Source organism: Kazachstania africana, chromosome 12, assembly GCF_000304475.1.
Source record: "Kazachstania africana CBS 2517 chromosome 12, complete genome".
Classification (NCBI taxonomy): domain Eukaryota; kingdom Fungi; phylum Ascomycota; class Saccharomycetes; order Saccharomycetales; family Saccharomycetaceae; genus Kazachstania; species Kazachstania africana.
This window is the reverse complement of record NC_018951.1, coordinates 321,120-333,976: the sequence shown is the minus strand read 5'-3', so window position 1 is coordinate 333,976 and position 12,857 is coordinate 321,120. Positions and strand designations below refer to the sequence as shown.

The following is a 12,857-nucleotide window of genomic DNA, read 5'->3' as shown; positions in this document are numbered from 1 at the left end:
TTTACCCGCACTCTCATATTCAATCTCATCTCATCTTTTTTTCAATATATTTGGATTTTTAGTATATCGAAGAAAAAAATGGTAGAATTTTTGTTTATTGGATTGAAATTTAAGATCAAGAAATCAATATTTGTTATAAGAAAATCTGCAATCTTGCTGGACCATATAAGCTAGAATAAGGCACTTACGCTAGTGATATGTTTTCCACACCACTAAGAAACAGAATTGATTACAGCAATAATACATTTGCTGCTTCAACTACACTTCCGGGAAGCACCACAAATTTGCCATCAAATCCTTCATTGCTTAATACTACTGGCACTAGCCGCTCTATTCAACGTCCCGATGCTCAAAATAATGACACTGTAAGGTCAGTTATGAATCTCAACTCCATCTCTTCTTTGGCCGATATAAATGCGACTAATGCAGCTACTACGACATCGGCAAACTTATCTGACGTGAATGAACACATTCGTATTACAGGTTTGGGGTCTAAGAAACCACTAGAACTAGCTAGTGAATATATAGATCATCTGCAAAGGCGTGATGCCAACACACCTATCTTAGATGAAAGATCCTACTACAATAACGGTGTCAATTACAATTTTAGCAGGGAAGCTGGTGGTTTAGGTGCTTTTACTCCTTTTGAAAGACAAAAAGTAATCAGCATACCGGATGAACTTCTTCAAGAAGCCTCAAAGACAGAAATTAAGAGCGATATGGGAATATTTCCAGAAATAAATAGATGCTGGATTATCATAGATAATAAATTAGTTTTATGGAACATTGATGACAGCACTGACTACCAATTCATTGAAGAGATCAAGCACACCATTTTAAATGTTGCGCTTGTGGATGTAAAACCAAACACTTTTGTTAGTCACATCAAACATTTGTTACTTATTACCACTCCATTCGACATTTATTTGCTAGCTCTTTCACATAATAGAGCTTCAAATGAATTAGAAGTCTATAATACGGGCATGACTGTCTCGATAAATGGTCTAGGTTCCCTTGAAATTGCAACGTATAGACCAACGGGGCAAATCTTTTTTATCAGTAAGACTACCGGTTTAAACATTTGGGAATTACAATACACTGGTTCTGATGATTGGTTCAATAGTAAATGCACGAAAATTTGCTTGACGCAGTCTGCCTGGTCAAATTTGTTACCTACCAATTTGATTTCTAAATTGCCCGGTAGTGATTTAATTCAATCATTGTTTGAGGAAAACTCACAAGAAACACTAATTCAAATCATTATAGACCAATCTAGGGGTGTTGTCTACACATTATCATCTAGATCTATTGTAAGAGCATATTTGATTTCTGGTAGTAATCTGGAAGGACCAGTCATTATTGAACCATCATATATCGGTAGAATCATTGGTACTACAACGGCTAGAGGTGCCGCTATTATGGCAAAGAAATACTTGAAAATTTCTAAAATAATTCCGGTATCTCAACAAGAAAACAACAACTTATTTTTTGTAGCCCTAACAGTTGGTGGTGTTCGTTTATATTTCAACGGTTCCATCGGCAGATCTAACATCGAAGCCATTAGGTTGGAGTCAATCAAATTTCCTCCAAGCTCAGTTACTCCTGAAGTCATGCAACAAGAATTACAACAACAGCAAATTGAACAACAAAAGAGGAGCTTGCCATTCTATTCAAGTCTAACATTTAATGAGTCAATTTTGTTAAAACTTCAAAAGAAATCATCTGTATTATTAGAGACGACCAGTGCAAGTACCATCATCTCTCCAGGTATATTTTTCTCCTCAGTTCTCAAAACACCTCAACAACCAACCAAAGTTAATGCTACATTGAATGCAGCATCTACTCCTGCTCCAATTCAACATCGTCTATTTGTCAGTGTCCCAGATTATGGTATTTTAAAGAATCACGGTAAGTACGTGGAGAATGCAACTTTCTTAGACACTACTTCCCCTGTAAAACAAATTGTTCCATTAACTCCTTCTTTTAATGCAACTGATAAGCCTTCCGGTTACGCTAATGCATTTGCTTCACAATATAATTCTGAAAATCTTCGTGTAGCTGTTCTCACTAATAACTCGGTAGAAATTTACAGATATCGTAATCCAGATGAAGTTTTTGAAACTTTAATCGATAATCCACTGGCTTTTGTATTGAATTATGGTCTGGCTGAGGCATGTTCTACTGCTTTATTTGTCACTTGCAAATTCAATAAGTCAGAAGTGTTGAGATCTAATGCCTTAACCTTTTTGACCGTCGGTATTCCGGGCGTTGTTGACATTAAGCCAAAATACAACCGTTACTCAGTATCTACAGTCTCTTCTTTGTTATCAAAGCCCTCTTTAACCGCCACTCCTCAAAGATCACTTGTTACCAAAACTGGAACAACAAATTTCGATTTAGATGACGTTATATTATCACCTAGATTTTATGGTATTGGTTTACTGATAACTAGGCTATTTAGGGAAGTTTGGAATAGACAAATATTTTCCGTTGACAAGGATATCAAGTTTGATGCTAGGGGACAGGCCTTGAAAGGTTCCTTAAATGGGAAGAATGTCCTTTCTGGTATATGCATTTCTAAGGAAGATGTCGGTTACTATCTATCTTCTATTTTGATCTTAAATGAGTTCTTTGCCACATATAGTGGATCAATTGCTCAGCCAACAGCACCATTGTTACCAACTGACAAGGCAGTCAATAAAGCTGAGGAGGTTGCTAGCCAAGCAGAAAGTATGGCTACAAACTCTCTGATCAAATTAGTTGAATCTATCAAGGAAGCCCTATCCTTCTTAAATGTATTCTATGAAGAAAGTGAAGTGGAAGGCTATGAACATCAATATCTAGCATTCAAGGATATCGTAAAGTTCTTAAAGGTAGATGTCCAAACTAAACTTTCCAAGCTGACTTTCAAAGATTTGTTTGCACCAACAGAAGATACCAAATCTTTGGTAAGAGAAATATTGTTGTCTATCATTAATAGAAATATTAACAGGGGTGCTTCTATTGAATACACTGCTACAACTTTACAAGATAGATGTGGTTCCTTCTGTTCAAGTAGCGACATTTTAAGTTTCAGAGCCATCGAACATTTGAAGAAAGCCAGAGAGATTGGTTTAAGGGATAACGATACATTAAGCTATCATCTTAATGCAGCTATCAAACTATTTGAACGTATTGTCAATGACCTATCAATGGAAAAACTAAAGGAAGCTATTGATGTTATGATCAGTCTAAACTACTTCCCAAAAACAATCGAATTTTTATTAAATATTGCGAATGCAATGGATAAAGGTAAGTTAGCGTACCAATATGTTGCTAACGGTTGTTTAGAAAACGATGAAAGAAAAAAATATTTTGATAAGAGAGTTGTAGTTTATGATCTTGTCTTCGAGACTTTAGTAAAACTTGATGAATTGGCCGGTAACAACACATCTTCGGTGTCAGGTCCTTCTGTCATTTCATCTGATGCTATTTCGTTAAAGGATAAAAGTTATGAGATTGTTTTGAACTACGATGACAAACTATTCCATTACCATTTATACGATTGGTTGGTAGCTGAGAAGAGTGGAGACAGATTACTACAACTGGACACTAAGTTCATTCTTCCTTACTTAAAAGAGAAGGCTAAAGATTCATTGAAAATTTCTAATCTTCTATGGGTCTACCATTCTAGAAAGTCAAACTTTTACCATGCTGCGGAAATTCTATACTCGTTAGCAATCTCTGATTTTGATATAAAATTAACTGATAGAATTGAATGTCTATCTCGTGCAAATGGTTTCTGTAATAGTGTGTGTCCTCCAAGTCAAAAACAGGATATGGTTCAACTTTCAAGTCTGATTCAAGAACTTTTCGATATAGCTGCTGTCCAAGATGATGTGTTGAATTTAATCAAAACTGATAATAGAATTGATGTCAATAATAAAGAGGAATTATCCAAAGAACTAGATGGCAAGATTCTGCCAGTCAGTGACTTATTTAATGATTATGCAGTTCCACTCGGTTACCATGAAGTTGCATTAAATATCTTCAAGATCTCTGATTTTAGAAACGAAGAAGAAATTTTAAGTAAATGGAATGAACTATTCGATTCCCTAAAGAGAGAGCTAAGTGATAGTAGTAACATAGAGGACTCCGTGAACTTTGTCAATTTACTATCTAACGTTGTTGTCAAAATTGCAAGAAATGTCCATACTTCTGAATTTGTTTTCCCAATTTCTGAATTATTTCCTCGTATTTGTAGTATAGTTCATGAAGCTCTGCCGACTAGCCATATAAAGGAAGGTTCAATCATTTCAATCTTTATATCAGCCGGTGTTTCATTCAGTAAATTATACTACGTCTTGAAAGACTTGATTCAAACTTCGGACAGCGCCAATGTAATTTTCTTTAAGAAGGAAATGACTTGGTTGATCAAAGAGTGGTACCAATCTGATAGAAAGTTGAGGGATATTATTTCCTTTGATGACATATCGAATTTGAAGGAATATTCTGTTGAAAATGATCCCTTGGAGAAATATACAAAGAAAACAGGGAATAGTGTATGAGAAATTTTATAAAACAACTAAACCACATAAATACAATTCTTTTGTACAGTAAATAATATAATAAAAGTATAATATCTATTAAGCTAGAACATGGAAGCAAGGATTAAAAATAGTATATAAATGATAGCAGTGTATTCAATGCCGAATATTTGACCTTGTCATCTTATATATATATGTATATCATTGGGGAGGTTTGCATTGGAAGCCATTATTATTTCGAAACGTGGTGCAGTGAACATTTACTAAAGGCCAAAAGTGTTTTCGCCAGAATAAGTAACATACAGGAAACCGTCCTTATCCTTATGTTCTTGATATACAGCAGATAGTAGGGCTGCTGTAGGGGGTAGTGTATCGTTGACAAAGATAAATATAGCTTTTTCTGGAGGAAGCATTATTCTCTTCCTGATAACGTAGACAAATTGGCCTACGGTTAAATCAGCAGGTACTAGATACTTTCGTTTATCAATGTCAGGAATATCTGATTTATCAGCTTTTTCACATATTACTGGAATCCTTGAATGAAATTTCTCAGATATTCTCTGTGACTCTTCTTTCCTCTTCTCGAAAGGGTATTCAGATTTGAATGAAGACTTCATATCCTCCTTTTGTATCAATTGTGGTTATGTATGGTCTAAAAACTTATTTTACTCAAGTCTAACTAAACACTGATTGAGAAAGTGAATAATTCTTGATCTGTTTCTATACATTTTAAGAGAAACCTATTATTCCTTTAGCCCTGATACCGCCACGAGATTCTTAACATTTTCGCAGGTTTCGAAAATTAGTTGATAACGAACAAAATGATAAGTTCAGAAATCATTAAAAAATTCACTTTCTTACATTTATAAAACATTAAATAGGTAGGAGGAACTTAGTCTAGTTATATATACCGGATTTGTTCAGAAATAAAATGAGATTGATAATATATAGGATAATTATGATACTTACAACCTGAAAATCTTTAATTTGAAAGCTGTATCGTTAATGGTTTGCTCTTCATCAGCAATACCATCGGACCTGGAGCCATCAAATTGGGAAATCTCAGATCTACAGGTCTTGGATAACATTTCGTTATGCTCGTTGACAATAGATTCGAATTCAATGGTGTCTTTCACTAGTTCGTATTGAACTAGAACATCGTCAGTAGCATTTAAACCACACTTCTTTCTTAATTTTTGGATTCTGTTAACCAATTCTCTGGCTAGACCTTCACTCTTTAATTCTGGGTAGATATTAGTATCCATGATAATTAAAACTTCTTGATCAGTTCTAGTTTCATTACCTGATTGAGCTTGGGATTCTGGTAGACCTCTAATAACGTTTAAGTCACCCTTGACTAATTCAATGCCAGCAACTTCTAACTTGCCAGTCTCCAGATATGCACGAACTTCATCAGAGGAGCACGACGGTAAGGCATCTTTGACCTTCTTAGCATCCTTCTTTAATTTCTTACCTAAAACTGGCCAGTCTGCAACGGCCTTGTATTCAACACCATACTTCTCTTCATCAGTAGTAATAACAATGTCACGAACATTTAGTTCTTCTACAATGTAGTTCTGTAAAGCTTCGATGTCCTTTAAGTAATCTTTGTCACTGTGTAGAATGACTAGTGTTTTTAGAGGGGTCTTCAAAGATATAGTTTTCTTTTCACGGATATTTCTACCTAAATCTATCACGGATTGCATTCTAGCGACTGCCTTTTCTATATCTTCGTCAAACAATTCCTCTCTGACAACTGGGTAAGATAGGAAATGAACGGATCTGTCATCCTTAGTAAACTTAGCTAAAACATCAGCCGGAATGAATTCCTTCAATCTTAAGTAAATACCATCAGATAAGAAAGGAGTGAAAGGAGCCATAGCTCTAACAAAAGTAAATAAGGCCTCGAATAATGTGTTCAAAGCCTTAATACAATCTTCCACACCGTTTTCACCCTTTAGACGACGACGGTTGAATCTAATGTACCAATTAGTTAATTCGTCGATGAAATTTAATAATCGTGGAACAACTGTGTATAATCTGTAATCGCCCATTTCTTTGTGAATGTATTGAACCAAAGATTGCAGAGAAGCTAAGATCCATCTGTCCATGACATTTTCACTTCTAACTGAAGGATCATATTCGAAAGTAATATCAGAAGTCTTTTGTAATAAAGCAATTTGACCTTCTAAGAACTTGTAAGAGTTCCACCATGGCAATAAGACCTTGGAAACAACTTCCTTGACACCTTCTTCCTTGAATTTTAAACTTTCAGCTTTCAAGACAGGAGAGTTGATTAAATATAATCTCAAAGCATCAGAACCATACTTTTCAAGGACAATGTTTGGATCAGGATAGTTCTTTAAGGACTTAGACATTTTTCTACCGTCAGAAGCTAAGACGATACCCGAAACGATAACATTTTTGTATGGAACTTCACCAAATAGATGTGTACCTAAGACAGACAAAGTATAGAACCAACCTCTAGTTTGATCTAAACCTTCAGAAATGAAATTAGCAGGGACCTTTTGGTCGAATTTTTCGGTATTTTCGAATGGATAATGTTGAGAAGCATAAGGCATAGAACCAGATTCGAACCAACAGTCAAAAACTTCTTCAATTCTCTTTAATTCACCTTTACCTTGCTTAGATGGAATGGTTAAACCATCTATAGTGTCACGATGGAGATCCTTGATACCAGTGACGCCGGTTAACTCTTCTAATTCAGCAACAGAACCAACACAAACAACTTCTTCATAATCATCAGAAACCCATAGAGGGATTGGAGTACCCCAGTATCTGTTTCTAGAAACATTCCAATCACGAGCATTGGCAATCCAGTTGGAAAATCTCTTTTCTTTGATGGTATTTGGAACCCAGTTGGATTTCTGGACAGAGTCTAAGATCTTTGGAACAATTTCTTTGACACGGACAAACCAACCTGGAACTGTACGGTATAACAATGGAGTATCAGATCTCCAACAAAATGGATAGGAATGGCGAATTTGAGAGTTCAATAATAAGTTACCCTTTTCGGTCAATAGTTTAATGATCTTCTTGTCGGCGTCTTTAACGTAGAGCCCCGCAAGGTCAGTAGCAACTTCAGTGAAGACACCTAGATCATCTAAAGCGTCTGGTAAGATAGTATCTTCTGAAATGATACCAGCGTTCAAACATACCTTGTAATCCTCTTCACCATAGGTGGCAGCATTGTGAACAATACCTGTACCAGATTCAGCAGTAACATAACTGTCGGAAACAACTCTAAAAGCAGTATCCTTGAATTGTTCAACAAAGTATGGGAAGAGCGGTTCATATTTCAAGCCAACTAAGTCAGAACCCTTTAATCTTTCAACAATTTTGAATTTTTCATCCTTTGGTTTTCTGTATAAGTTTTTGATCAATGATTCTAGCATGATATAGTAACAATCCTTCTTTTCATCATGGATTTTAACGTATTCGAAGTCTTCATTGACACATAGTGCCATATTTGCTGGTAAAGTCCATGGAGTGGTAGTCCAAGCAACCAATTGCGTCTTTTCTTGGCCGATAACGTTGAAACCAATTGTGACAGCAGGATCAAGAACATCCTTATAGTTCTGTTGAGCTTCAAAGTTACTTAATGGTGTAGTTAAACCGGTAGAGTAAGGCATGACTCTAAAACCACGGTAAACTTGATCTTTCTTGTACAATTCCTTAAATGCCCACCATACAGATTCCATAAAGGATGGGTACATGGTTTTATAATCATTATCGAAATCAATCCAACGGCCTAAACGACCAAGGGTCTTTCTCCATTCAGCAGCATAAGTCATGACAATAGCTCTACATTCGTCATTGTACTTGTCGATACCTAACTTGTAAACATCATCTTTGTTCTTAATGTTCAATTTCTTGTCAATGATATGTTCAATTGGAACACCGTGGGTATCCCAACCGAATCTTCTTTCGACGTGATGACCAGTCATGGTAGCATATCTTGGAACAATATCCTTAATCGTAGAGGCTAAAATATGACCATAATGAGGAGTACCTGTGGCGAATGGAGGACCATCGAAGAAGGAGAATTCTGGCTTATCCTTAGTTAATTCTAAAGATCTGTGGAAGGCGTCAATCTCTTCCCATAAGGCAAGAACTTTTTCTTCTTCCTTTGGAAAAGAAAAATGTGCTGGGGATTCAGACATATTCAGAACAATATGTTTTCTGGGTTAATATAAAGTCTAAATCAAAAAAGCCAGGAGGCAAAATAATAAGATTTGTTTTATGTATCACATATATTGTATCAAATCTGACCAACATCGAAATGAGTAATAATAGCAATTCACTGCAGACGCTATGTTGCAATTTCTCGAAGAAAAATTGATGCTCTTGGCGAAAAATGAAAAATTTTATCATCATTGTTCACGACTAACATAAGAAGAAACAACCGATTGAACGGTCTGGGCATCGACTGAGCCAGTAACGACGGTAGGACTATTCTTTGTCGTTTGTGGTGGTGGTGGTGGTAGTAGTAGTAGTAGTAGTATGAAAGGGCTACAACTGAACTATAAAAGGAATTTGAGAGATATAATTAGTTGTACAATATTGAATAAAAGAAATAATATATATGCTGTTAAATTCTTTCAAGCTTATTTCTTAGCAGTTAATCTTCTTAAGTAGAAAGCTAATTCTTCACCTTCTAAGATGTAACCATCACATCTACCGGATTGACCTGGTCTGGATGAAATGCAGGCGTATAATCTACCAGCGGAGAATTGAGATTCAACGGCTTGTTCGATTTTGGCATTAGCAGCTCTGGAAGCCCATTTTCTTTCGGAGTTCTTGGACTTGGCAACGACTTCTTCTTCCTTGGTATTCTTCTTCTTACCTAAAGTTTGACCGTAATGAGCTTCGTACCATTGTCTGAATGGGGTGGCATCAATTTGAACAATAGCAGCCTTAGTTAAAGTGTTAGTTCTAACTAATTCGTTATTGGATGGATGGTAAACGACACCAGCAATTCTAGTCTTCTTGGAAACACCTTCGGAAGCCCAGGAGAAGTTACCGGTTTCGATTCTTAAAGCTCTGAATTTCTTGTTACCACCTCTGGTTCTAACAGAGTGAATTCTCTTGGTACCAATCTTGGTGTTAGCCGGTTGACGACCTAATTCGAACTTTCTCTTCTTTCTGAATTGAGCACGCTTAGCACCGGTGGCTGATCTTTTGTGACGAGAATCACGAGAAATACCCATCTTATTAACTGTATTAAATGAAACAAAAAAAAAGATTGTTATAGCTGTTAGTAAAATTTGATTCAATATAGAAACTACTGTACGTGAGATATCGTTGCTAAACATGGATGTTATTTATGCAAATCACAATATATGATTGGTCTTTTGCTGTGCATTTCAACTGTTATTCGTGGCATTCTTTTTCGTTTCTACTAGACTCTCAGAGTTACATATCATCCATCTTATTGATAATATAATTTCATTTCCAATATAACCATTTGATTTTAAGATTACTTCCTCCTTTCTCATACAATGATTTTAAAAGGCCCATTCATCCAGTAACCGTTCATATACCACCGTACCATGTCTCGACTTGTAACATACGTTTTGTCTGGTGTGATTTATACGACTATTTTCAAAATAAGAACTGTTTGTAATATACAAGTAATATAAGAGTATTTCAATATACTATTGAAAAATTACACTACGCAAGCGCATCTCACAGAGTTCTCGGTAGAGCCCTCGTCGCGCTGCTGGATGCTTCCATTTGCCGAAGATTGATGATACTCAGTTACAGAAAGTGGGACATGGGCCCACACTCTCAGCTTAGCAAAATGGTCTGAACCAACTGTTAGGCTCAGCGAATACTCTCTGGTGAGCCTATACACTGGTTGCTTGGCAGGAGGATCCCATCTTCCAGCCGGATACAAATGAAAACCTGGTTAGACCGCTTGGCTGAGACAAGTCACTTTTCCCAGCGGAAGAGTTCAATTTCTCTCTTCTCTCGACGCGCTATGTAAAAATTAAACTTTCTTTAAAAAATTCGTTAATTTTTATTTTGCCATTTGAAATGTATGGATGTTTACTGCACCCGCAGTCAAACAAAAATTGTGCGGGGTAACATGCACATCATGTGACTTTTTCTACTTTTTTCCATTTCTTTGAATTTTTGGTTTAGTAATCCGCAAGAGATGAGATTGTATTAGTATATATGCATATAGACATACCTGCATTTGAGGAGATCTGTGTCACTGGTATCTGTTCAAGTTCACAAAAGTAGCAGCAGAAAAGCTAGAAGGCACACACATTCGCATAATAAAAGATGTCTACATACGACGATATTGAAATAGAAGATATGACTTTCCTTCCGGAGACTCAAATGTTCACTTACCCATGTCCCTGCGGTGACAGGTTTGAAATCTTACTGGAGGATATGTTCGATGGAGAAAACATAGCAGTGTGTCCAAGCTGTTCTTTAATGATAGAGGTCATCTTCGAACCTGAAGACCTGGCTGAATTCTACGAGAAAGCAGGTCTACCAGCTCCTACGCCGATCGCCGCATAAACTCCTACCCCTCCCAAAGCTTTGTATTTACTCAAATATGTCATATAATATAATATTCTGTTTTGTCTAGTTAAAGGTACATGGACACCACCAAGTCCTCTTAGACACCGTTGCCCACCACAACTCATCGGCATGGTTAACCAGTCGTCTTTTCTTTTTGGCGGGCATTGGATACGACCATCACAGTATTGGCAATAACCACATCCGAGAAATTTATCACATGAAAAAAAAAGATGAAATCAAAATAAACCTCATCGCATATAAATAAATAGGATACGTATATCTAAAAAATCATCTGTTTTCAACTACTTTCATTGTTATAAGAGCATCATATAATGAGTGCAAACACAACTACAAGACTACATGCCGTCTCCCTGGCAAAGGACAAATCGGTCCCAAGGACAATTTATTCTGAAGATGCTAATAAATTACAGCGTGTGGCAAGACCGTTAAGAAACGTCAAGCATATACCGATTAAAGCTCAAGTCTTTTATTCAAAAGACGGTCCCACCGAATTCTCCTACGAAAAGAAAATCAGGACCCCCATCCCAAAGGATAAAATTGTCGTACAAGTTAAACATGTCGGTTTGAATCCGGTCGATTTGAAGATAAGGAATGGGTATGCAAATGCCGTATACGGACAAGTCGGTCTCGGTAGAGAATACAGTGGTGTCGTAACCCATGTGGGTAGTGACGTTCAATTTGCATGGCATGAAGGTGATGAAGTGTTCGGTATCTATTATCACCCTCATTTGGGTAATGGAGCTTTACAGAGTTCAATATTAGTCGATCCAAAAGTGGATCCAATCTTATTGCGTCCAGACACAATAAGTGAAATCGATGCTTCTGCATCGTTGTACTGTTTAGGAACTGCATTTAATATTTTAGATAGACTACAAAGGGATAAATTCTTAAAATCAGATTCAAACATTTTAGTCAATGGAGGTACAAGTTCCGTAGGAATGTTTGCTATCCAACTTCTGAAAAGACACTACAAAGTATCCAAGAAAATTGTCATTGTAACATCAAGTAATGGTCCTGACATTTTGAAAAAGAATTTTAGTGATTTTGCCAATGAAATGATCTTCATTAATTATTTGACATGTAGAGGTAAAGCCAGTAAACCACTGAGAAAAATGTTAGACGAGGAAAAGATAGAGGATTACACGAACCCCAACGAGGAAACATTTTTAGAATACGATCAAGGTAAGTTCGATATTGTGCTTGATTTTGTCGGTGGTTATGACATTCTATCGTATTCAAGTACTTTGATACATGGGAAAGGTTGCTATGTCACTACGGTAGGTGACTATGTCAGTAATTACAACACTGATATATTTAATTCCTGGGATAATCCAAGTGCTAATGCTAGAAAACTCTTCGGATCAGTGATTTGGAAATATACATATATAAGCTATAATTTTGATCCAACTGTGAAGAGTGCTGCTAAAAACGATTGGATCAATAAATGTGGTCAATTTTTGGAGGACGGCACGGTCAAGTGTGTTGTAGACCAAGTTTACGATTGGAAAGATACCGTGAAGGCTTTCGATTATATGAGGACTCAGAGAGCACAAGGAAAAATTGTTTTAAACGTCGAAATATTCTAAAGATATATCGTCTAACGTATATTTATTGGGTCTCTTTTTTTTTTTAAAATTTTATTCTGGGCTATTGATAGAAAATATTTAAATAAGTATACACTGTAAAATTATGTATTGCAATATTTTATTCTCATTTATATCATGTTTAAAAATGTTTTTCTTCTTGAATCAA

General features: G+C 36.2%; 6 protein-coding genes across 6 annotated transcripts; 3 read left to right on the top strand and 3 right to left on the bottom strand.

The window, feature by feature from the left end:
• Positions 1-197: 197 nt before the first annotated feature.
• Positions 198-4,547, top strand: NUP170 (Nup170p; the record flags this gene model as incomplete). The annotated part of the gene is made up of 1 exon (XM_003959877.1): positions 198-4,547. One exon carries the CDS (start codon positions 198-200, stop codon positions 4,545-4,547), a length of 4,350 nt encoding a protein of 1,449 aa, XP_003959926.1.
• Positions 4,548-4,789: 242 nt separating this feature from the next.
• ATG8 (ubiquitin-like protein ATG8) lies at positions 4,790-5,143 on the bottom strand (the record flags this gene model as incomplete). Its single annotated transcript, XM_003959876.1, has 1 exon — positions 4,790-5,143. One exon carries the CDS (start codon positions 5,141-5,143, stop codon positions 4,790-4,792), a length of 354 nt encoding a protein of 117 aa, XP_003959925.1.
• Positions 5,144-5,491: 348 nt separating this feature from the next.
• ILS1 (isoleucine--tRNA ligase ILS1) lies at positions 5,492-8,710 on the bottom strand (the record flags this gene model as incomplete). Its single annotated transcript, XM_003959875.1, has 1 exon — positions 5,492-8,710. The coding sequence occupies one exon, from the start codon at positions 8,708-8,710 to the stop codon at positions 5,492-5,494; it is 3,219 nt and encodes a 1,072-aa protein (XP_003959924.1).
• A 444-nt stretch (positions 8,711-9,154) lies between these two features.
• Positions 9,155-9,757, bottom strand: KAFR0L01780 (40S ribosomal protein eS8; the record flags this gene model as incomplete). Its single annotated transcript, XM_003959874.1, has 1 exon — positions 9,155-9,757. The coding sequence occupies one exon, from the start codon at positions 9,755-9,757 to the stop codon at positions 9,155-9,157; it is 603 nt and encodes a 200-aa protein (XP_003959923.1).
• A 1,081-nt stretch (positions 9,758-10,838) lies between these two features.
• Positions 10,839-11,081, top strand: KTI11 (Kti11p; the record flags this gene model as incomplete). Its single annotated transcript, XM_003959873.1, has 1 exon — positions 10,839-11,081. One exon carries the CDS (start codon positions 10,839-10,841, stop codon positions 11,079-11,081), a length of 243 nt encoding a protein of 80 aa, XP_003959922.1.
• Positions 11,082-11,416: 335 nt separating this feature from the next.
• KAFR0L01760 (uncharacterized protein) lies at positions 11,417-12,691 on the top strand (the record flags this gene model as incomplete). The annotated part of the gene is made up of 1 exon (XM_003959872.1): positions 11,417-12,691. One exon carries the CDS (start codon positions 11,417-11,419, stop codon positions 12,689-12,691), a length of 1,275 nt encoding a protein of 424 aa, XP_003959921.1.
• Between the last annotated feature and the right edge of the window lie 166 nt (positions 12,692-12,857).